Here is a 24,830-nt window from a genome sequence, read left to right as displayed (position 1 = left end):
ATTATATCGTCAGTTATATCGTTATCGCAAATTTTCAAATATATATCGTGATAAATATTTTTGGCCATATCGCCCTGCTCTACCTTTGATTCTTTTTTGGGTAAAGCCACCTCGAGTCCCTTGAACAGGTATTGTATGAATCTAAGATATTGCCATTATTATGACTAAAGCCCACCATACAACCCTGTGAGAAAAACATTATGACCTGGTGTTGCTTCAGCTGGTAAGACATACAAATTAGCAACATTCTTTGCCTGAAAGCTGAGGTCACCTGAACGAGACATCATTTCACACATGGATACTTCACCAGAGTCCAAACTTTAAGCCCACTGAGAATTCAAACAGTATAAATGGCATGTATATCTTGGTCTAGTAGAGTACACGCAACAGTAATCATGGGAAAGACTGCTGATCTGACAGATGTTCTTTTCTTTCTTTTCTTTAACCTTTATTTAACCAGGAAGATCCCATTGAGATTAAAAACCTCCTTTTCAAGGGAGACCTGGCCAAGATAGGCAGCAGCAATTACTCAATTAAACACAGGCAGCAACAACACACATGCAAAAATAAATGAAAAATAAATAAATGAAAAATAAATAAATAAAATTCAGTAAAATTCAAATAATAATAATAAAAAAAATCAGTTAAAATGACAACCAATCTAATTGAAACAGTTACATGTTATGGACTTGGCCTCAAGGATTCTTAGTTTAGATTTGAAAGCACTTAATGAAATGAGTTCAGTCTTTTTCTAGTTGTTTGTTCCAAGCCAGGGGTGCTAAATGGACAAAAGCTCTTTTACCAAATTCAGTTCGGGCAAAGGGAACAGAAAGCAACAAGTAACCATGCGGACCAGCATGCTTCATTGCAAGCAGGGAACATATATAAGAAGGTAGCAACCCAAGCATTGCCTTATATATAAAACTGTATAAATGAGAGTTCCTCTGACTTTCCAAAGCAGGCCATCCTACCTGAGAGTATAACTCACAGTGGTGAGTCTGAGATTTACGGTTAGTGATGAACCTCAGAGAAGCACGATACACAGTATCAACCATTCGAAGACACTGAGCAGAAGCATTCATATATAGAATATCCACATAATCCAGCACAGGCAAAAATGTTGCAGCAACAAGCCGCTTCTTTGTATTGAAATAGAAAAACAACTTACTTTAGTTTTAACTTCAGATTTTTAACAAGATTCTCTACATGTGGTTTGAAGGTGAGCGCGTCATCAATAGATATTTATACGTGTAAACCAACTAGATTTTATTACCTTCAAGAGTGGTTACTGATGGGATTGTTTGGGCCCATATTTAGAAAACAACATGAGCTTTGTTTTGTCTGCATTGAGAACAAGTTAAAGCTGAAGTAATGAGTGCTGGACAGCAAAAAAGGCTTTCTGCAAGGAGTCAATGGCTTGGACAAGAGTTGAACCACAGCTGTAAATAACTGTGTCATCGGCATAGGAGTGCATGTTTGCATCTGGCACATTTAGACCAAGATTGTTTATGTAAATGATAAATAGAAGGGGGCCTAATACAGAGCCCTGTGGCACTCCGTTGTGCACTGTAACAAATTCAGAACATAGACCGTCGGATTTTATGCACAGAGACCGATTACTGAGGTAGTTTGAGAATAGGGGTGGGTTTTTATAATCGATTTATCGATTAAAATCGATTCTCGCTTGGATAACGTGAAATCGATTCATTAAAATCCTGAATCGATTTTTTAATATTAATTTATTTTGCCCGAAATGCCAGAATCACAGGTGAAACCTCACAAATTTTCAACAACCACCAAACAGCTAAGACAGTAAATGAGAGCAGGTACACGGATTCTGCACAAAGACGTAAACACAAAGCGCGGACCCGCCGACGGATCAGAATCAGTGAGATGCGCCTTTCTCACCTGACGGCACGGACACGGTCGGGGCTGAAAGCCGACAGCTCGCTGATTCTGATCCGTTGGTGGGTCCGCGCTTTGTGTTCACGCCCTTTTTGCGCCGATTCTAAAGCTCTTAGTTTTATCTCTCTCCAAACAATATTGACCGAACCAGCAGCAAAAGAAGATCCAAACTACGCTTCACATAAACATCGTCATGAATTCACTCTGACTTTTACTGTTTTGCTTCCACCAGGATGAAATCACACTTCATGCACAGCTCTCTCTCTCTCTCTTGGTGTACTTCAAGAAGTTTCCCGTCTAAAAATCTGTTTTCTTCATTATTCGCTTGCTTGTTACGCACAAGTCTACCGTTGTTTACAGCGCTGTCGGCCGCTGTTTTTTTTTCTTTTACATTACTTCCGAAAAGAAAACCTAATTTCTGCCGTTCAATACTGAACAAATTTAAACTTTTTAAAATTATGCAAAATGCAAAACGCCGTGTCTCTAATAAAACCGCTGTAACGTCAGAGGTAACGTTCATATGTTGATTAATGGTTTTCTTTCGTTTTTGATGTACTGCAGAATATTTTTATAAAATCCCAGGCCAGGAAAATCACCTTCATGTTTTTCTGTGTTTTATCTTCAGCTACTTTGACACAAAGGCATCTGCTGTGATGCTCACACCTTTGATAAAGTCTTGCGTGTGTCAGCTTCCTTTTTATAGATACAAAAATATGTAAATGTACTGATCTGAATTATAATATTTCTGACTGTCAAAATTTCCCAGATTCAAATCGAATTGAATCGAATCGTGGATCGAATCGATTCTAGAAATCAGTGACGATACCCAGGTAGTTTGAGAACCATGCCACTGCTCTCTCAGAGAGTCCTGACTGAAGGAGTCTAAGTTTTAAAATCAATGATCAACAGTGTCAAATGCTTTTGACAAATCAATAAAAAGGGATGCAGTGTTGTTTCTTATCAAGTACAACAGTAATATCATTTACTACACTCATTGCAGCTGTGATAGTACTGTGATTTTTCCTAAAGCCTGATTGATATTCAGATGTTACTGACATGCTGTACAAGGAGATTAGGCCACAGGAGGTCACTGCTAAAAAGGCTCGCTTTTGTGCTGACACGACTGAAACTTCACAGGGAATCTATAGGGTATTGTCAAGAAGAAGATGAGAAACACCCAATCCAGAAATAGAGAGGAGCTGAAAACCACTGTCAAAGTAACCTGGACCTCAATAACACCTCAGCAGGCCCGTGAGCTGATCGCCTCCAAGCCACACCACAACGCTGATGTAGTGATTCATGGTAAAGGAACCCCAAAATAAATGAAGACTATATCTCTGTTATAAATAATTGAGCTGAGGAAATATCCTAACAATCCAAATGACTCCACTTCTGATATTAAACTGCTCAGCTGTCATCTTGTGTGTCATGGCACTTACCAGAGGAACATTGACAGTCCACAGCTCTCCTCCTAACTTGCTGTTCATCTGCAGAAGTATCTTCTGTGCCACACTCTTCAACTTCTGTTGCTGGGAAATTGTGCGGACATTGATGGCCTAATGACAAATAGGCGAGAGTGAAACAAACTTTCCTTTTTGGAAGAAAATATTTTCAAAATTACTATTTATGCATTTGTTAAATTGTAAACATTTCATTCCTTTCCTCTAATGCTGAAAGAAGAGCACAAACATCACAAACCTGGGATGGGATGGGATTTTTAACACAGCACAGCTTCTTGATGGCACTGTAGAGATCATCTCTGTTGCCAAAAATGATGCAAACTACAAGCTGCAAATTGGGCTGCACACAGGAGTGAAAAGCTTGAGTATAGTGATCTTAAACAACATCCACCAAACATCTCAGCATTCACTGGTAATGACAAAGAGGTAAAAATACAGGAAAGATACATCAGACAAAGCACTGCTCTCTTTGATAAATTTGAACGTTTTAAGGTGGAAGCAGTCATCAAAAGATGGGTGCAGGATGGTCATTAAGGGATGGGAATGAAATGATTCTCAGTTGGAAAGCAGTCCGAACTGTGCAAAGAAAATATCCACCACACTGTTACACCACCATCGCTATTAACAGCTGACACCAGACATGAGGGATGCTGTGCTTTTGCCAAATTTGGACCCTACCATCTCAATGTTGCAGCAGAAACTGATAACAGGCAACATGTTTCATATCTTCTGTTTTCCAATTTTGGTAAGCCGGTGCAAACTGTAGCTCAAGTTCTTAGCAGACAGGAGTGGGACCCAATGTGGTCTTCGGTTGATGCAGCCGATCTACTACAGAGTTCAAAATGTTGTGCATTCAAAGATGCTCTTCTGCACAGCTTGGTTGTAACAAATGGTTATTTAAGTGACTCCTACATTTTTATCAACTTTTAACTGCTGCTCACCAGATATTTTCTCTCCTTCAGACTATTCTCTATAAACACATGAGACGGTTGTGTGGGAAAATCCCGATAGATCAACAGTTTCTCAAATATTCAGACAAGCCTGTCTTGCGCCAACAACAACAACTTTACCATGGACAAAGTCCCTTAAGTTACCTTTCTTCTGCATTCTAGTGCTCAGTGAACTTCACTAGGCCATTTAAGTATGCAGAGATGATCGAAATGACCATGGACTCAGGTGCTGCCATGTGATTGTTAAAGTAAATAATTAATAAGGCAATCAGCTGAACAGGGGTACTTCACAAAGTGGCTGGTGAGTGTGTGCACTAGGCAAGAAAAAGTTGGTGTTTGATGTATTTGATAAAGACACGAAAAGTACAAGTGCTTGTCTGTTACACTCCATTTGTCCATCATATGCAATAACTTCAAAAGTTCTGGTAACGCCAAAGGATACACAAAGCTTTTCTTTGAACTGGAATAAACTATAAGGGGTTGTCAGTTATTTTATTGACAAAATATGATACGTATATAAATGAAAATATATCCAACATTAGTATATGTGATTAGTGTGTGTGTGTGTGTGTGTGTGTATATCTATATATAAAGGCTTGCCATCTGTGGAACACACTTCCAACCGATATCAAATTGATTACAGACATTAGATCCTTTACATTGAAGGTAAAGTGTGGTTAAAGGGAAATCAAAGTTGTAGTCATTTTAACTAATGATTTTAATTTTAAATTATTGTCTATTAATTTGTAATTGTATTTATGATGTAATTTGGTTTTATGAAAATGTATGTTTTATTATAAAATGTATCTATTTAGATTGTAAGCCCAACAAGGGACAATTGTTGAAAATTAGCAGTAGCTATAAACCTGCGCGGTACATCAGTTTCATGTCTTGCACTTGAACTATGTTAAACTGCACTGTCCCTTTTAAATAAATACATTCAAATAATCTTCACATTACTGTGATGGCATTCATATATTTCTAATAAATATTTGTGTAGTGAACTAAAAACCAGTGAAATGAGATTTATGAAGAATTCGTCAAACTAAATATTTTCTACATCATACCTGACTCGTGAGGTGCGAGTGGATGGTTTTGACATAAGTCTCGGTCCGATCATCCCTCAGCTCCACACAAATGGGTCGAACCATCTGGACCCCAATAGGTGTGGCCACCTTTTTAAAGGTGGAAACAAGCTCTTCAGCCTGTGCTGTACAGCGTCGAGGGTAGAAGATGGCCCAGGTTTTCAAGGGAATCTAAGAGTAACATGGATTGGTTAATGAAAGAAAGCAGTGGTGTAAATCAGCCATATTTGTATTATGGTAAAGTAACTTGTTCACACACTGACACTTTAGGAAGCAGTGTATTAACTGTGTATGCCGTTTTGTTCTTTAACTACTTTCAGTTGTTGAGGTTTCGTCTCTTCAGATTTATTATTCCCCAAGCGTCTCCATTTCCCCCCAATCAGCTGTTTGTGTATAAACAGTCCCATCTTTCTCCTGTCTCTTGTGCATTCAGTGACAAAGGACAATCAGAAGTAGGACTTCATAAACTTTAGCAAACTACTGTCGCTGTTTAACTGTAAAAAGAATATTGCATTGTTTATAAGGCATCCTTAGCCTTATCACATTTTGTGGGTATGCAACTCTTAGCAAGCACACATAAAACAAGCTGGCAGAACTACAGATAAAATGTCTTTTTTTAGTTTACATTCTGAGGGACATTTTCATGTCCTATTTTAAAAACATAGTGATAACAAAATGACTCACTCATGATTTCCAATGTTTCAAATTCAGTTCCCAACTGAATGTAGCTTCTTTTTTTTAATTTTATTTCCAAATTTTCATCACAGAGGGGAGAACTAACAATGTTTGACCAAACAGTTACATGTCATTATGCTTAAACATTAATGGTTTACAGTTGTTTAATTGTTTAGCTGACTGAACACATCTCTGGTAACCACCAGACAAGATCTGGGATATGAAACAGCACATTTATATAGAGCTCTACAGATAAGCATTCATAACACTTACAGAGCTGATTGAAGCATCCCTCACAACCTCTCTGGACCAAGACACATCAGCACCAGCGGCAAAGGATGAAGACTGCAGGCAGATGGTTTCAAAGGGAAGAGTTCTACCTTTGATCTGCAAAAGAGAAAAATATTCATACTATATTGGGAAAAATAGAGAAAAAGAAACGTCCACAAGGAAAAAGGGCAAACAAGGAAGGAAAACAAAAAGGACAAGCTCTTACATCCACTTCAAAAAGAACTGTTTTTGTACGCATTATGTTTACTAACCAAAGAAATTAAACATGGCCTCAAGTCAGTCAGAATTTAGTACCGACATACTGAAAGGCTATATAGCATGGCACTGGTTTAACTGTGCATTTCTCAGACAACTCTTGGGGAGAAAATAGCCCACGGGCGCTCTGCATCACTGCTTTGAATGAAGGAGTTTTCTAAAGAGACAAAATTCCTACCATCAAGATTTCTGTGCCAACCTCCAGTCCCCAACCACCAAGCTCATTCAGACTTTCAGGATTGGTGTTGATGTTCTTCAGAAGTTGCTTTATTGAGTGAGTATGCTGCTCACCACTCACGTTAATGTGCATTGTCAAGTCCTAGAACATGTTAAAAAGAGCAATATTCTCTTTGAGCAGTCAGGTTTCCACAAGTTATTTTATTCATTACAATTACTTTCATGAAGGTTTTCAGACCAGAATTTGTTCTTGGAAATTTCCATTACTGACAATAATCACAAGACATCTTTGTTCTGACGGTTATGTTAGCAAAGCATTGCACTACCGTGTCGTTGTCAATGTTTACAATGGTCAGGCTCTTTCTCTGCTGTGTAGAAATCAAGTGTTTACACTCAAAGTTTAAACTAGCAAAATTTGAACACTTTAATATTGAACACTCTTAAGACAACTGATTTTTAAAATGCTATATGTTCTGTTTTCAACCAACATACACAGTGTGTATTAACACTAACATTAAATTAGATGGGCAGCTCCTAAGAGTAAGGAAAGTTTACTGACACTACCTTCATAGCTCTGAAGTCCTTCCTCATTTTCTCAGGAATTCCTGTCATGAAGGAAAGCTCTGGGACTAAAAGGATCTCACCAGTGATGATTTGCTGCAACAAACGAACAATTAGTTGTTATAAAAACTTTTGAACTTAGTTTTTTACATCTTCGGTACAACAAAGCACAAGAGTGCATACAGCTGTGTACAGCTCTGCTTGACATGCATGCATTAAGATAAAGTTTTATTCATATTTTTATTGGTTTTCACTTAGTTAGCTTCATCCCATCTCACACAGATGTTGAGTCTTACATGATAACTAATCATCCAGGTTGACTAACCTCTAGGGTTGGGCGATATGCAAGAATCTTCCAACAAACAATCGTCAGCCAAATAATCGCAGATGGGCGAAATATTCAGGCATGCGCAGGCTTTTTGATGGTTGGAGCAACGTAATCATGCATCATACAACACAGAAGAAGTCCAAACATGGACGAAGTAATTTCCCAAAAAACATTAGTGCTGTCAGCGTTAACGTGGTCATCACGATTAACGCGATTAAAATTTTTAAACGTGCTCAACCCATCTGGAGCGCAGACTGAACAAACTTTGGACAAACTGCCCGAAATGTGTTGAAAGAGACATTTCAGGGATTGTGACTCAGTCTGCGCTCCAGATGGGTTAATTATTAATTGCATTAGTCATGATGACGGCGCGTTAATGCTGACAGCACTAAAAATATATAGTCGCCAATTTGAGATGAAAGAGGTAAACCTACGGATGTAACCCAAGCAGTGTGCCAGTTGCGAGCAAAGTACTCAAACACGACTAACTTGCATGAGCATGTATGTGTCCACCATCCGGCTGAGCATGCTAGGCTACCACCAGCTTCTGCAGCTCTATCAACAAGCATTTGGGCACACTCTGAGGAGGGTGCATTTGCTCGCAGATGAAAGAGGCACTATTATTTTTTTTCCTGTTGACTGATTATGTTATCGCCATCATTATTAGCAAACTTACTCATAGGCAAATACATAAATAAATCGCCCTTGTAAAAACGATCGCCGATGGGCTCAGCCTATCATCGATAGTCAATATATTTATCCAATCACCCAACCCTACTAACCCTCTGGTAACTATTTGGACAATCATAAATTAAAGAAACGTGAACATGAATGTGAAGTGGCATTCTTAGAAAAACATGTCAGATGACTGATCTACGTCATCGAGCCTGCATAAAAATCTGTCTGTGTGTCTTGAGCTTTTATTAATACTAGCATTAGGCATGTGGAAATCATCATTCCATATTTAGTACTGACTTTAACAATATCTCCCGGAGACACAAATAGTGTTGTTGCACTGAACTGTTGAATAAAACTTTTTTAAAAACGTAGGTTTTTACCTTCCCGCCTTGTCTGGACCTCTCCTTTGGCCGATGCAGGAGTAAAGGCTGGTCCATCTCTTTGATTGTAATGCCATAGTTTTTGCTGTTAAACAAAAAAAACAAACAAACATGTAATGCAATCACATGAGCATTGGAGAAAACGGAGAAAACAAAAAAAACAGATCCAACTGATCTTTTCATTGTTGGGTTGGTGTGAAGACCGAACTGCTGATATTTCACTACACAAACACACACAAAAACAGTTTGCTGTAGGAAAAAGCAGTCTAACCTGTAATAGTCCACAAAGGTAGTTACAGTGCCATCCATCAAAGTGAAGGTGTCTTTGGGTGATTTGTTCCACTCAATGGCATCAATGCGGTAGGTGCGGTTGTTGTAGCGGGTGATGACAATGCTGCCGACGAGTTCTTTGGTGCATTCATCTTGAAAGTCTTCCTTGCTCTGTTGGTACAACGTGTTCCTGGCAGACAGCCCAACACAAGCACGTGTTTTTCTTTTTTCACACTATGGAACGGAGCCTTTATTAGACTGTTCTGCTCAAGCCTAACAGGGAAAGCTTGGTCAAAGTTAATAATGCTCGATAATCACTAAAGGCCATTAGAAATGTTGCAAAATCATCTGTGGCTGGAGATACAGTCACAGACATGAATCTATCTGCAGCAGCTCGAGCATGTTTGTATGCTGATGCTTTTTGTTGTGTAAACTCACATGACATCCAGCACAGAGTCATTCCGCAAGACTTTGTGAGAGACATCAATACACAGGTACAGGCCTCCATCTGTGCGCTTGATACCAGTTGAGTAGCCTGGCCAAACCTGGAGTCTAGAAAAACCGGTAGACTAGTGAATGAAACTGCGCTGCCTGATTTTATCAGGTATCCTTGGATGCTACAACAAATCTCACGACTTACCGGTGTTTTCCAAGAATGACTGCGCTTTCTGGATCATAATGGTTTCTGCCTACCAGCTTTAGTCCAATGATTTTCATCACCCTTGAAAAAACGAGAGGAACACTGTGTCATATCCTGTAATTTAAACTTCCTTTATAACGGAGAAGGTACAAGGTGGGAAACAATCATTGCTGTTTAGGACTCTTAACAGCAGTCGGGCTTATTGTGTAAAATAGAAAGGATATAATGTGTCTCTGACATAATACCTCCTGAGCACCACATTGTAGAAGGGAATGCACAGATCTGAGCTCGGTGGTAAAATCTTCGTCATTTGAATTTTGATTTGTATTTCCTGATTATCGGTCCGTCTCAAACTCTTGAGAACAACCACCTGTGCAAAAACAGTATATATATATATATATTTATTTTAAAAAGAGCGTATTAAGTTTTAAATTTAGCATGGTGACTGTAACAACTGTGATACTCACGTCTTTCAGTTTAACAGGAAGGTACAGTATCGAACCGTCAAATGCCACAACTTCACCTGTGGTTGAACGGTGGTCTTTCATCATGCCAAAACGCATCGCCACTGATTCGACATTAGGACTGGGTAAGAAATTCACATCACAAAATACACAGTAGATATTAACACGGGTAACGATACTGTTTCTCTGTGGTTCTTCAGTGTAATTTAAGCTGATTCTACATTTTCATTGTTGTCTGGCAAAATGTTAAATCCTAGTAAACATTAAGATTTTCCCAAAATACCTGCATAATTTTATAGACATGCGAGTGTTGGTAACAGGAGCTCTCTGGGTTTCATTAATTGCTCACTTATAATCAACGGACTAATAAGAGCCGAAAGTAGACTAAAATCTGTTAAGGATCATAGACAGAGAATTAGTCCAAATATCACTTTAGTGTAATTTTCAGTCAGTTTGTTCAGACAGGAATGTTAGGCTGGATGTTGAGCTGGAAACAATGCACTTTTTGTATGTCAAGAATAACAATATACTGAAAATCAAGTATTTATAATCTTTTGCTCCTGTAATTTTAATTCTACTCTATGTGTGAGGCAGATTTGTATGCAGGTAAACCATCTTTATGGTGAACAAAACAGAGCATTTATTGTGAAAAACTGTCTACTGCCTGTCTGTGTAGGCAGTGACGCAGCTACCAGTGCCTACATTGTATTAGAACCAGTCCCTGTATTACCTGAAACTATGATTAAAGCTTTCCAACATTTCCTCCAGTTTTTAGACATAAACTTTGTTTCCTTGTACGCAACAAGTGGTCTTGAATGTTATATGATACTTACGTAAATGTAACATGGTACTGATACACCGCTTCGTTCTTGCATTGAATTTGGATGTGGTTTGACCCAATATTTATAGGAGCTCCTTTGGTTCCAGCCTTATTCAGTGGCTCACTGACGAGTGGAGAACATACATGGACAAAAAGATCAGTTTATGACAAGTAAAACAAATGATCAGTTACTGACCCAAATAAAAGCTCTGTCTTGCAAAATGTTAGATTTGATCAATACGGAACCAATACCACTAGATGACCCTTAATAAAATACACCATTATGTGCTCATAAGAGACAATGAGAATGTCAGAAGACATGGATAAGTCAGAGATAATGATGTTTTAGAATGAACAGCTAACACCAGAACACTCGATCTGACCGTTAAAAGCCTCCAAACCACAACACAGCTCATGTTGGTTTGTTAGGACTCGCTAAGGTAAAGGAAATAGAGAAAAGCACACTCACCGAACTGCCTCCATTGTCAGCCCCGTCTTTGCAGCTGGACCAGTGGAAAGGTCTGTGGCTTCTTGAACGGTGTGCACAGGGGACTCCGTTCCTTTACAGTATTATGCATGTCATTACCCAAAATGCATGTTTCCCCCCACAAATTAATCAAATTACAATAAAAAACACAATTAAGATTGTATTAGACACATGCAAAAGAAGATGCACATAATAGTTTACTTGGGGTTCCTACACCTTTCTTTCCCTTTCAAAATCACAATCTTCTCCAGTCTCCAGACAGTTTCCAAATCTAAAATCTAGAATTCCTGCACAGGAATTCTTGATTTTTCTTTTAAAAAGAGGATTAAAAACAAATTAAGGTGGTAAACTCTCAGTTTTCAATCCCTTTAAAATAATTGTATATAATTACCTGTCAGAGAGGGCTGAGAGTATTGTGTTTGTGGCTCAGACACTGGAGAAACAAACACGTCTTGACCTGCAGGAAATGAAGGAAGCAAAGCGCGGCCTCTGCCAACTCCAAGCTGAGGCATAGCTGCTCTTCCGAGGCCCACCATTTTCTGAGGGGACAAACCTCGGCCAAGGAAACTGAAAAAGGCAAAATCCACACAAGGAAAAGTCATATAATGGTTGTTCAATGCAGATAAAGTAAGTAAGTGTAATTTGGCACTGGCACTACTTTTTCCATCCCAACCTGGATCAAGTCATACCTTCATAAAGGTTAGAACATGTACTTTGTGCTCTTCCTGTACAATGATTTAACTTCATGGCCGTTAGGTTTTATATATGGATTTGTTTTTAATTGTCAAAAGTTAGGTTCGACAAAAAACATAATCCAGCAAATAATTTAATTTCCTGCCTGCAGATATTCATTGCTACATGTGGAATTAAATTCCATGCGTGCAAATTCAACAACCTGCGTGTGTAAAACTCAGCAACCACACACGTGTGAGAGTCTGATTTGCAGGCATTGCTGCAGTTTCACACTCTGTGCTCACAGCTGAATCCTACCTGCTCCAATCAACTGACTTTTGACGAAGGATTTAATAGTGTTCATAAAGCAAGAACAATATTAAAGAGCTGTTTCTGGGAGGTACTTCGATCTTTGATTATTAGTAAAAAAACGTTTTTACTGTTTCAGTGAACAAATGCTTTGATCAAATCTGATTATCAGCTTTTTACAGTTGTGGAAGAAGTACCTATCCTAAATCCTATACATATATAGAAGTAATAATACTACTGTACATATACATTCTGTAAAAATGAACTTTTACTGACATAAAAGTACAAATTTTATCAATTAAGGTATATTTCAAACTCTATAGAACTGATGAGTTATTAAAGTGTACGCTTCACAAAGTCATTAAAGCTACTAATTCACTGTAGCTAAATCACACCACAATTTATATTTCATATAAATCTAATTCTGCTAAATATGATTACAGCTTTAAATGGAGGGTATGTGCAGTTATACGTTTGCTGCAGACTAAGCAACTTTTTATTGGCAGATTTAAACGTCTGTATTTTGGTTATAAACGTACACTTCCTGATTCTCATGAGTTAGTTTTTTGTTTTTAATTTTTTATTAAATGTATGGAATATTGTACAACAATATGGGACAGCAGTGAAGATGCTTCAGAACGCTCTGGTTTTAAAGATTTCTTCATCAGTAAGGTTATTTAGTGACAGCTGTCAGTATTTCCACTGCTACACAGGAAACAGCAACTGCTGATAATTAACTCTGCAGAATTAATTTACACTTATGGTTTAAAAACAGCGCTTATGTTGCTGCCTCGGTGTAACTCGATTTAAGTAAAAGAAACTGCCCATCAAAAGTGACCAATCACATTAGGACCCCTCTTCAAGCAGTCAAAAGTCAGTTGATTCAAGCGAGCAGCATTCAGCAGCGAGCACAGAAACTGCAGCAGCACGGACAAAGTAGGCTCTCATTTAGTCTACTGCAGGTTTCATAAACTACATCAGGCTGAATGAAAATATGTCAGAAACCCTGTTAGTCGAAACACAACACAGTGTCACTCCTGTGCTGCTTACCTGCTGCCTCTGCCCATCATTTCTCCAGATGGGCCGATACTCTGTGGTGTGCTGATGACACCTGGTGGGGCATCTCGCAGCTTCACCTCTCCCACATCCCCAGCTGCTCCCCTACCTGCAACGAAATGTAACATGAATCCATATGATTCTTCTTCATATACATAAACACCAAAATGAACCAACATCACGCCACTCTGTGGCTTACAAAGCTTTGAGCAAATGAGCACACAATGTGTTGTGCTTAGGGGCCCAGAGACTGTTTGTTTTCAGTATCTCTGGATTTCTCAGAATAAATACTGACCCAGTGGTGCTGCTCCTCTTCCCAGTGAAGTCGCTGATGGTTCAATGCCCATTCCTCTAAACATTGAGACCAGTGTTGATCCTTTAACATGTGGCGGCTTGCCAATCTATCAGAAGAAAGCAAACCTGTGCAACTCTGTGTGGCAATTTCACCATTAAAATTAAAACATAATTTATTGCATTTTCTGGTTCGCACCTCTTCTTTTGTCAAAGTAGGGCTTTCTCCCATTAGAGCTGACATCATTGTCTCACTTGGAGGTGTGGGTCCTTCCTGTGGATCCAGTCTAAGTACGCCTGCACTTCTCGCCACTCCTACCTTTGATTCAACTGCTGGGACGAGCAGCCCTCTGGCTCGGCCAACTACTATATCCTGTTGCGCCAACAGTGCTCTACCTCTTCCTACCACAGGTTCAGTAATGGGGACAGCTCCACTTAGTCCCAGTGAGTTATCACTGAAAGTAGGGAAAGCCCTGCCTCGTCCTACAACAGGTTCTTCTGTAGAGAGCAACAGCCCTCTACCACGTCCTACAGCAGACTCCCCAAGCTGTAATCCTCTTCCTCGTCCCAGCCAATGGGCACCCATCTTCTCAGTGAGATCAGGAGGCTTGCCTGGATCCATCTGATCAACTTTTACCACTATCAGCTCTTAACAGCAGAGGAAAAAAAACAAATAATAAAGTTTGTAGCACATTTCAATCATACAATAATAAAGGAAATGCATGGCCAGGTTCAAATACACTTCAACTTTCCTGAATGCTGAAAAAGTATTTCAGTTAAACTTTGTGATGTCTGTTTAATTCAAAGGAAGGTTTTTTTCTTCCGGTGCAAAATGAGATTATTATGCAAATTAATACCGTCCCTGTTATCAGTCTTCTATCAGACTACGACTGAATGGGGTCAAGTTGGAAATAACATGCAATCCATTTTTGACAATACTGCAATGAACTGTGACAACTGTTGAAAAGCACATATCTGTTACTGCATACACAGAAATTTCAAGGTTCATCCACCTTTTTCAGGGTCAAATTCAAGCACTTTTTAAGCACTTTCAAGGTCTCTTTTCAAGCTTTTCCAGCACATCCCCACCCCCGCCCCCCAAAAAAGAATGCATGTTTCAGTTCGCGTCACCTCAGTAAGACCATGTGAAAATGAAAACAAATCATCCTAGGTGAACTTAAACACCTTTGTTGCCCTTTTGTTAAGACATAGAAAAACGCACCACACAAAAACAATGCTAAAGGACGGTCCCCTTATATACATCGTGTATAAACTCAAAATGCACATTTCACTTAAAAATTAAGATGTGAAAATGTGAACAAATCAACTTGTTAGAGATATTCTTCTCCTGTTGAACCCCCCCCCCCCTTTTGAAACAAAAAATAGGAGGCAGATGTTTGCAATAAAACGGCTTTTTGCTAACTACATTGCTGTCTGTATTATTGCTGAAGTCCTAAACGTCACCTTTAAAGTGTTTGTGCTACAAACATCATGTACAGTCAGACAGGCATGGAGAGCAGCACTGACTGGGAGGCGTTGAACAGATCACATAGTTGAATTCAACATATAAGACTTTAAGGATGCACAAGCATCTACTTAAAATCTATTGAATTTATCATCTGTGATACTATTATGTACAATTCCAATGTATTTTGTTCATCTCCCTTAAATAAACAACAGCCTTAAAATATGAAATATTCATATATAAATACACATAAATGTGTGAACTGTCTCAGTAGCTGATTGTGCCCCACAGGCCTCAGTGTGAGCTTGAAGACATTTATAATGTTTAAGTAGTTTAATGTGCAGGTGCTGACAATAAACACATTTTGAATGAAAGCCGGGGAACTTTGGTAGCATAGAAACAAGTGGCTATTCTTTGTGACCATATGGATCATTCCCTCATATTACCATTATTTCACCCAAAGGCACCAAGTTAATACTCAAAAAGCTGCAGCAATACACACAAATATAAACAGTACTTGGTGACAACTTTGCTTTTAGCCTCTAACCCTCTGGGGTCCAGGGTACAATTGGCCATTTTTGACTACTTTTGATTTGGCCTCTATATTTTACCTTTAAAAACTGTTTATTTTGCCAATCTGTTATTTTCTCATTTTGACAAACTGTATCAGAGCAATTATCCAAATTCAGACAAAATTTAAAATACGAGTAGAAAGTGATATTTTGACTGTAAAAACCACAAGCATGTTTAACGAATCATTTTCATAACTTGAAATGCAAATAGAAATTGTACATTTTAAAAAAAAATATGCACAAGTTTTGCAAACAACAAAGTTATTTGGTACTATTTACCTAAAAATGCAGCCAAGGCTCAGACGTTTTTTATATAACCATTTTAAATAGGGCTGGGCCATATTATACCGTTCACGGTAATACCGGTATAATGTTAGGCAACGATAGGAAAATGAAATATCGCGATAGAATGGGAGTAAAACGCGCATGCGCAGTGCCTTTGTTTTCATACGCACATGGCCGATTGTTGAGTGAAACAGATGAACCAGAATTGGTTTGTAAAAATGGTGCAACTTCAGTGATGTGGAACTGGTTTGGTGTTTGTCCGTCAGATACACAACAAAGCACATTTTTTTGCAGAACATGCAAGCGGCCGTCGTTATTGTCGTATTTGTCGGACTAAGATGCTCTTAAATCTGGGAGTAATCTGGGTCCTAAACTCCGTATGCTTCAGGTCAAACAACACTGCAGCATCACTAGAGTTAAAAACTGTCTAAATTCTTTCATCTTTAATAAAACGATCAGCATTGCTGCTTTACCAGGTGTAACTATAAAGTTTAACTTCCAGGCATCCATGAAAACAAAAGTTATTACATTTAACGGAGTTAGAAGTTAGCAGGAAGCTAGCGGAAGTTAGCTCGCTAGTTTCGCTAGTTACCTAAGCATGATATAGCATGTTCTGACTGAGAGATTTCTGAAAAAAATCAAACGTACAGCTCTGCTATCACTTCCAACATAAATGAAGACAGGAAACTAAACAGCAGTGACGTTTGTAGGGTTACTGAAGTTGGGCTAGCTGGTATATAATGATGTGCTACGTGATCGCTAGCGACACAGCTATGTTAGCATAACATAAACAGTGAAGCTGGAGGACGAACACTAACACTTTTCCACTTATAAAAGTTAACGTGAAGGTTCTCATGGTTAGAGACAAATGCAATCGCATGGCAGGATGCTGTAAACGGACCAAACTTCAGTCAGGAGAACAACTGAGATAATCCATCCACAATACGAGGTTAGTCATTAATATACTGCAACAACATGGGAATAGAGCAGCTGCCAGAGAATTCAACATTAATGAATCAATGGTACAGAAGTGGAGGAAGCAAGAAGAATGAGTTTAATAAAGTTTGATTTATCTGACTGCTTTGTTTCGCTTAATGTGCCTTATAATCCCGTGCACCTTATGGTCCGAAAAATAGTACTGCACACTGCAGTTTAATGTTGCAAAGCACCTCTTTTTAACTTCAGTGGATATTATACATGGTTATGCTCAGGATATGTCAGCCCATTTCTACTGGAAATGCCTTTTGGTTAAACTTTCAGCAAGGAATTTGCATTTGCACTGTTACATTTTTATAAAGCTTTAATGTACATAAAAACCAGCTTCTTGTTTAAGTGAAAATAAATGGAAGGTTGTCTTTTTGCGCTAGTAATGTTGTGGAGTTGTATTTTGTCTCGCATCAATTATATCGTCAGGTTATATCGTTATCGCAAATTTTCAAATATATATCGTGATAAATATTTTTGGCCATATCGCCCTGCTCTAATTTTAAACTATTTACAGAACAATCAGGTGTTCTGCATCAAATAAGAAGGTACACAAATTATTTATGCAACTCCAAAAAATAGTTTGTGACCATTATAACACAGATGAGAACAGCACAGGGATAAATCCTGCAGGTCTGACAGCAGGTGTGTCACTCCTGTTTTCCATGTGGAGACAGCGTTTACACTGCAAAATGCCTTTGGTGGCTTTTTTGCAGCAACTGTGACATTCACTAGTAGAACTGACACACAAAACAAAACAATGACTACACTACACACTAACTACACAAGACAACACACTACCTTGAGACTCCAAACGCGGTAAACGTCACAAAGCTCTCACGTATCAAAACTCTCTCTCTCTTTCACTCACTCTCGCCAGTCACTCCTAAAACTTCCCCCTCTTCCCAAACAACCAAATGCCACATGTGGCCATATCATTTTTTGATTGGTCGACATGGTAAATTTTTCCACCAATAGGGAAGGAGTGTTTTTTCTTTTTTCACTCACAAGCAAAGCGTGTTTGCTAGCGCTCTCCTTAGAAAACACAGTTTTTACCGTTTCTTCCCGGAGTAAACGCCACTGTTTTATTCAGAAAACAAAACATCGGTTTTACGTGGCCTATCAACACAGTTTAAATACTGGTATATAGTTTGAAGTCCGCACAATCGACCCAAGTTGAAATGGAGACTCTGGGTCCGTCGACCCCAGAGGGTTAATCAGAAAGCCTTAAGTTAGCTAGTTATGTATCGGCTAATGTTTAAAGCTTTCACTTGAGTAAATTAACTCATATTACTGCTAAGTTCACAGCATATTCCATAATAGCGCTGCCATACTGCATCCCACTCCAGCGAGTTTGATAGCTAGCAAAATAATAATCATAATTTAAAAAAATAGCATGTGTAACGTACACGTACTGGAAAATTATTTACTAGGACTCACCTATCATGCGACTGTCGTTTTCCATCAAACACTCATTTAAACAGCAACCTACAGGTATGTTAGCGCACTCATCAACGACTGGCCGAGGGAGGGGCGGGGTCACACGTTGAAACAGACGCAAGGCAGCCCAGGCGGGGAAATTTTGCTTTTACATTTTGCGACTCATTTTATTTCTCTATCTGATAAGAAAACTATTCAATCAGATAGTTATTTGTGGTGAATGAAATACAGTTACACTTTCAAGCACTTTTAAGCACCACATCTGAAATTCAAGCACTTTTCAAACCTTGAAAAGACAATATTAAAATGCAAGAATTTTCAATGATTTCAAGCACCCGTACGAACCCTGAAATTTACATTTAGCTGTTACATTTGCAGTTAGCAAACCTGCTCAAAATGACCGGAATACAAGAGGCAGGCAGTTAAGCAGCGTCCTCTCACAGTTTGTATCTCATTGACAAAGACTCTTCACACTGACAATTATTTGGAAACCTTCGGCCATCTCTCTGAGAGTCAGGGAACCTTGCAGCACTCTTGTTCAAAGTATTTTAATTTATTTTATGAAAAATAGGTAATTGGTGTCGCCATAGAAAATACAATGATCTATCGGATTTCCCACCACCCGTACTGCAGAAGGATTTCAGTAGTGATGTGCGATACCACTGATTTCCTTTCCAAGCCGATACCAAGTAAAATCCAGGGTGGTATCGATGATACTGATGCAATACCGATACTCACAAACTTAATGTTTCATTGTATTTCATAATACAATATAGAATTGCATTATGTAATTGTAATAATAATATAGCTTCACAATGATTACAGGACATCAGACTACTTGTTCTTATTGCTTAATGATGCAGAATAATCATATAGAAATAAAAAACCTGAAGTTGTGGCTATTTGAACATGTTGCCTGCCTGCAGCACTAAAGGACTCCGTGAGAGACGTCTGTCTCGCCCTAGCAGCACCTGTCCCTGTCCTCCTCTTCAGTTCGCCTCAACATAAGCTCATCATATTCTGTGATATGATTAGGGATGGGTACCGGTATCCGACACCGGTTCTGACATAAACAGTAGTAACCAGACCGAAAAGCAGCGCACATTTCGGTGCTTTTTTTTTTCCTGAGATGTGATACACTTTAGATTCTAGCCAATCATTTTACGTTTCCAAGGATAGTAGGCGGGCCCAGGTACGTACGTTCTTTTAGAGCAGAGCTACAGATTAAAAATGCCCAAGGCGAAGCGGTCAAAAGTCTGGCTGTACTTCACAGCAAAAGATGCAAACTCAGCAGCCTGCAACAAGTGCTTTAAGCTGATACTGTGCAAAGGAGGTAACACCTCGAATCTGATGAAACACCGGCGACGCATAGCGTTTTTTTTAAAGCCGAGAAATGCACCGTACCTACTGCGGGTGTGGTGCCTGTTATCGGACCCGGAGTTAGCAACATCCCCCAAGAACCCGAAGAGGAGAGTCCTGGCCCCTAGCCCTGCCAGTGTAGCAGAAATGATGACGGATGATGATGGCAGCAGCAGCCGTTCTTCTCTGCGTGAGTAGCTTAATGTTGTTCGTGTGTAATTTACGTTGAGTAGGCTAACCACGTTATTACATTAATGCATGTAAGGTGAACTAGCAAACACCGTCGTAGTTACATGCGGCTGTCTTCTTGTTTGATGGCAGATACTCCCTTCACCCTGGCCAAAAAGGCTAAAATGACCAAAGAAAAAGTGGAAAACAGTTAAACATGAGAGGTTTTTGGACAAAGTTTGTGTTTTTCCATTGTTTAAGCACTGCTTCCAGCCAAGAGCGATGCCATATATGCCCCATAGCTGCAGAAAAGGCTAACATTGTTATCTTTTTACAAAAAACCCCAAAAAAACCAGCTAAACATGAGAGGTTTTTGGACAAAGTTTGTGTTCTCCATTCTTTAAGCACCGTTTTGAGCACCGTTTGAAAAGTTCCGGTTTGGCACTGGTATCAGATAAAACCTAAATGATACCCATCCCTAGATATGATTTACTCTGAGGTGTTTGACGAGGTTAGTGGTGTTGCCACAACACCTCACTGTCTTGCCACATGTATCGCAAACCACGTCTTGGCTGTTTGTGGAGGTAAAATATGTCCACGCATGACTCTGTTTACGCTCAGCCATTGTTGTGAGTGCGCACGCCAGGTGCAGTGTTGCAAACTTAGTGGCTTTGTCACTATATTTAGCGAGTTTTCAGAGCCCCTTAGCAACTTTTATTCTAAAAAACAACTAGTGACAAATCTGGTGACTTTTTCTGGTGTTATTGGAGACTTATTTATGACAACTTTTTGACGTGAAAGCGCTTATCTTTCTTCTCAACAAGCAGCGGGTGCTGCTGTGGGCAGCTCGCCCGTGCCAAAGCGCTCACGGGCAGAGGATAGTCCTCCCCCAGCTGCTATCAGGGCAGGAGATGTTCCCACCTATGCGTCCAAACTGCAAATGAATCGCGTATGAGTGAAGCCTCTGCTCCCGCACCGACTGTAACGCAATCAGTTCTTCTTTTACTGTTATGTTGTTTTGTGGATCACAAGGTTTAAAACTACTTACACACACACACACACACACACACACACAAAGTAACTCCACCAGAGTGCCTTTTTCGGGTCACTTTTGCCGGTCCAAGCGCAGATAAAGGAATAAGGTTGGAATTGTGGCACAAAAACAATAATCGCTAAAAAAAATTAATTTGTAATTCTAAATAAATTCTAAATGCATTTAGGACGTTTTTTTTACTCACTTTATGTCTCTTCTTTTTTTCTCTCCTACAACGTGGGTTTCAATGATATTAGCATGACCAATTATGCAAATTAGGCGATGACGTCGTTTAGCGACTTCTAGAGGCTTTTAGCACAGCCAATAGCGATTTTTCTTACTGAGGAGTTGGCAACACTGGCCAGGGGCTGCGACAGCCGTATTTCGCATATGACTATGGAAGGCGTAAGAGGAAGTAGTTTCTTCCAATTTAGACATCTGAATGATATAGTTTCTTTCCACTGTGTTCCTGTTAATGAAAAACTTACAAATTTACCCCAAAGTACTAAAATATCGATATTTTAATATGAGAATGATTCTAGAACATAAATTACTGGGGTCGGAAGAATCGATATTTCAATATCGATCCGCACATCACTAGATTTCAGTGATAAATTATGCTTAATGGCACAAACACCTTCATATAATACTGTAATTCATACGCTTTTCAAAGTGCAAGGCTGTTGCAAATAGAGTTAGTTTTAACACCAATGTCCACCATAGCTTTATTTAGAAATCCCCACACTAACAGAAACTATAGGCGCGCGATATTTGTTTACTTGTTCTGCCCGTGAACATCGTCTTTACGGATAAAGACACGCTGACCATGTTCAACTGACAACTTGTAACAACACTTTAATATCATTTATTTTGGGTGTGTGCTACTTTTATCGAGCCTAAAATAATGGCGCCTCATTTCACTCGCTAGCTTTTTAAAGCAGCACAGGCGCTTATATTATATAATCTGCCTACTCATTTGCTACCGAATTTAGCTGCCAGTGGCTTGAACCGTATAATTGTTTTTTAAAGAGTCATAATATAAACATTTTCCTACGCGCTCCAACAATATTATTGTAAAAAAAAAAAAATAAATAAATAAAAAAAGCTAACAGCTGCTAGCTAGCAAAATCAAAAACTGCTAGCTAGCTTAAACACGTGTTTAAAACAAGTGCACAGCTGTCAACCACTACAAACTAAATAAGATTAAAAAAATTATCCCAGAAACTTCCCCCCCCCACTGTATTTCAGTTTCGTCATAAACGGAAATATGGTCTTAGCTCTTAAATTTACAACAGGAAAACTTACATTTAATTGACGAAAATACTTCTGTCCTCCCTCACGTATCAGTCTAATTAACCCTCCGACGGAATCCAACAAGTGACAAATGGTGTCCGCCCTGCAGCATCCTGATTGGATAGTCAGTGCTGTCCGGGGCAGGGTATTGGTTTATTAATCCTGTCGATCAAAGGAGCTTGTAAAGAAAAGCATCTGGACTTCTTTAAGTTGCTTGAAGACGTTTCACCTCTCATCCGAGAAGCTTCTTCAGTTCTAAGGTCAAATGGGAGAGAGTCCCAGATTTAAACCCAGTGGGGGTATCCCCCCCCAAAGAGGGACAAAAGGACCCCCTTTGGGGGGTATACCCCCACTGGGTTTAAATCTTTTCTTTACAAGCTCCTTTGACTAGGATGACCTGGATGACTGAGAACCTTCACAGACAGATCCTGTCGTTCTTTTATCTAGTGGTTACTATCTGCATACCTCACCTAAGTTGAATTTGAGAAACAATGCCGTTAATGTGATGTAATGAGCAAGTTAAGCTTTCATCTCATTTGTTTCATCTCATCTCATCTCATCTCATCTCATCTCATCTCATCTCATCTCATCTCTAGTATCCAGAAGGGGACATTGAGAGGCAGACACCTTTCCAAAGTCAGACTTATACTCATTGGCTGTGAAAGCAGGAGCTGTCATCAAGGGTCGAAAAACCACCTTCTACTGCAACTACACTATGTTCAACAGGCAAAAATATCAGTAACCACACACAACACACACTAACAACAACAACAGCAAAAAGCCTATTTCAGCACATATGATGTAACCTACACCAAAGAAAAGGAAATACAGCTCAATAAATTTCTCACAACCTTACAACAGTGTGTGAGACCAATAAAAGGAAATTCTCTGAGTTTTTCTCAGCTGTTTTTCAGGCTTGTTGTATTCTGTTAGAGAGGGAGCTGGGGAAATTCTATGGAAATAATTCTGCTTTTGTTTTTGCAGTATTTGTGCCAAGTTTGAGACATGCGTAATTCATGTCTTTTTAATTTTTTAAAATTCTTTTTTATCCGACATCAAAATGTCTTTATGTTCTTCTTCTTCTTCTTATTATTATTATTATATTTTATAAAATAATGTTTATTTATTATTATTATCATTATTGTGTTTTTTGTTTTGTTTTTACAAAATTCTAGCTTGTAATTTCGTTAACTAAAATATTGTTGTTTCCATCTAGTTTTAGCTCTGAGTTTAGTTTTAGTCAACTTTTTTCAGATGGTAACACAATTTAATCTCTAAGTTAGAGAATGTGGGATCAAATTCTCACACTTCTACTGTTACCACAAACGCCAGGATATTTGCATGCATTCTCTCATCCCATTCCTGTTTTCTTATTTGAAAATACTTGTTTTTCAATGTCACTTCTTATTTAAGGAAGGTTAACACTTTGTTGTAAACATCAAGAACCAGGAAATAAATAAATAAATAAATAATAATAATAATAATAATAATAAAAATAAAAATACCTGAGACAAACATAATAAATACTTTTTTGCGGCTAAACAGAACTGTCTTTTACAAACTAGACATTTAATTTTAGATTTAAAATGCACATTAAAAGAAGGCAGCTAAGCAGTCTTAAATATATAAAAGCCCACAGAGGTTTAGGTTTTCAGGTCACTGGTCAGACATATTAGCAATTAGTCTTAAACTAAATTGAAATAATCCCAAAAATGCTCCCAGAGCGTGTGAGGTGATGACTTTGTGCTCACACAAATTATTCAGTGTTATAGAAAGTAGCAAGTTTGTCTGCTCCTTATATTTGCTGCTATAATCTTAAATAATCACATAGACAGTAAAAAAACAGACACACATCTTTACGTTTTAAAGGATGTGATGCCATCTATCGACGAATGTAGGAAACTGCAACATAGAAGAAAAGAAGTGACCTTCCCTCATGAATGTAAAAACCAGCTCCCAGCATTTCCTCCGGTAGGCCAAACTGACAGCTGAATGAAGCAAATCTGACAGCAGGAATTCTCATAGTGTCTGTAATGTTGCAAACATTGCAAAGTAAATGAATGAATGAATAAATAAATGCAACATTCACAGTGCGTGCTGCATATATTTACTCGCCTTTTCACTGTTTGCCTCTGAAAAAGAGGCTCAGCAAAATGTCAGCGTGAAAGAAGTGGTGCTTATAGCAGTAAGAGGGCTTTGTTATGTTTGTTTGTTATGTTCTAATTAGAGCAGTTCAACCTCTGATGGGGGCTAATCCGTAATTGCTGGCCTTTTGAAAGGAAACTCTCCAACCCAGAGGAGTTTGAGGTACTTTTGGGTTTGTATTCACACTCAGGAGTTATTATTACTTGATCTACTTTAATTAGATGCACTAAGCAAGCCACCTTCCCTCTTAGCTGTTCAAGAAGTCATAAGCAGAAACATGAGGTGGATTGTGGTGTTGCCCAGAAAAAAGTACAGATAAAACGTAGGAAAGC

General features: G+C 38.8%; 1 protein-coding gene across 1 annotated transcript in view; it reads right to left on the bottom strand.

The window, feature by feature from the left end:
* piwil2 (piwi-like RNA-mediated gene silencing 2) overlaps nt 1-22,470 on the bottom strand; it is a 38,171-nt gene extending 15,701 nt beyond the window's left edge. Inside the window, exons 1-19 of the mRNA XM_042225292.1 lie at nt 22,366-22,470; nt 13,954-14,402; nt 13,759-13,864; nt 13,458-13,572; nt 11,818-11,993; nt 11,409-11,499; nt 10,953-11,063; nt 10,123-10,240; nt 9,901-10,025; nt 9,656-9,736; nt 9,454-9,567; nt 9,017-9,205; nt 8,746-8,830; nt 7,363-7,455; nt 6,800-6,940; nt 6,349-6,462; nt 5,383-5,571; nt 3,604-3,705; nt 3,345-3,461 (exon numbers count right to left, since the gene is read on the bottom strand). Coding sequence (XP_042081226.1) covers nt 3,345-3,461; nt 3,604-3,705; nt 5,383-5,571; nt 6,349-6,462; nt 6,800-6,940; nt 7,363-7,455; nt 8,746-8,830; nt 9,017-9,205; nt 9,454-9,567; nt 9,656-9,736; nt 9,901-10,025; nt 10,123-10,240; nt 10,953-11,063; nt 11,409-11,499; nt 11,818-11,993; nt 13,458-13,572; nt 13,759-13,864; nt 13,954-14,376 — 2,490 coding nt within the window. The 5' untranslated portion in view covers nt 14,377-14,402; nt 22,366-22,470. The remainder of the gene's footprint in view (nt 1-3,344; nt 3,462-3,603; nt 3,706-5,382; nt 5,572-6,348; nt 6,463-6,799; nt 6,941-7,362; nt 7,456-8,745; nt 8,831-9,016; nt 9,206-9,453; nt 9,568-9,655; nt 9,737-9,900; nt 10,026-10,122; nt 10,241-10,952; nt 11,064-11,408; nt 11,500-11,817; nt 11,994-13,457; nt 13,573-13,758; nt 13,865-13,953; nt 14,403-22,365) is intronic.
* Between the last annotated feature and the right edge of the window lie 2,360 nt (nt 22,471-24,830).

The sequence above is a fragment of the Haplochromis burtoni genome, unplaced genomic scaffold (genome assembly GCF_018398535.1).
Source record: "Haplochromis burtoni strain Fernald_Lab_line unplaced genomic scaffold, NCSU_Asbu1 Contig_166, whole genome shotgun sequence".
NCBI lineage: Eukaryota > Metazoa > Chordata > Actinopteri > Cichliformes > Cichlidae > Haplochromis > Haplochromis burtoni.
The sequence above is the reverse complement of the archived record's forward strand: the minus strand, read 5'-3'. Positions and strand labels throughout refer to the sequence as shown.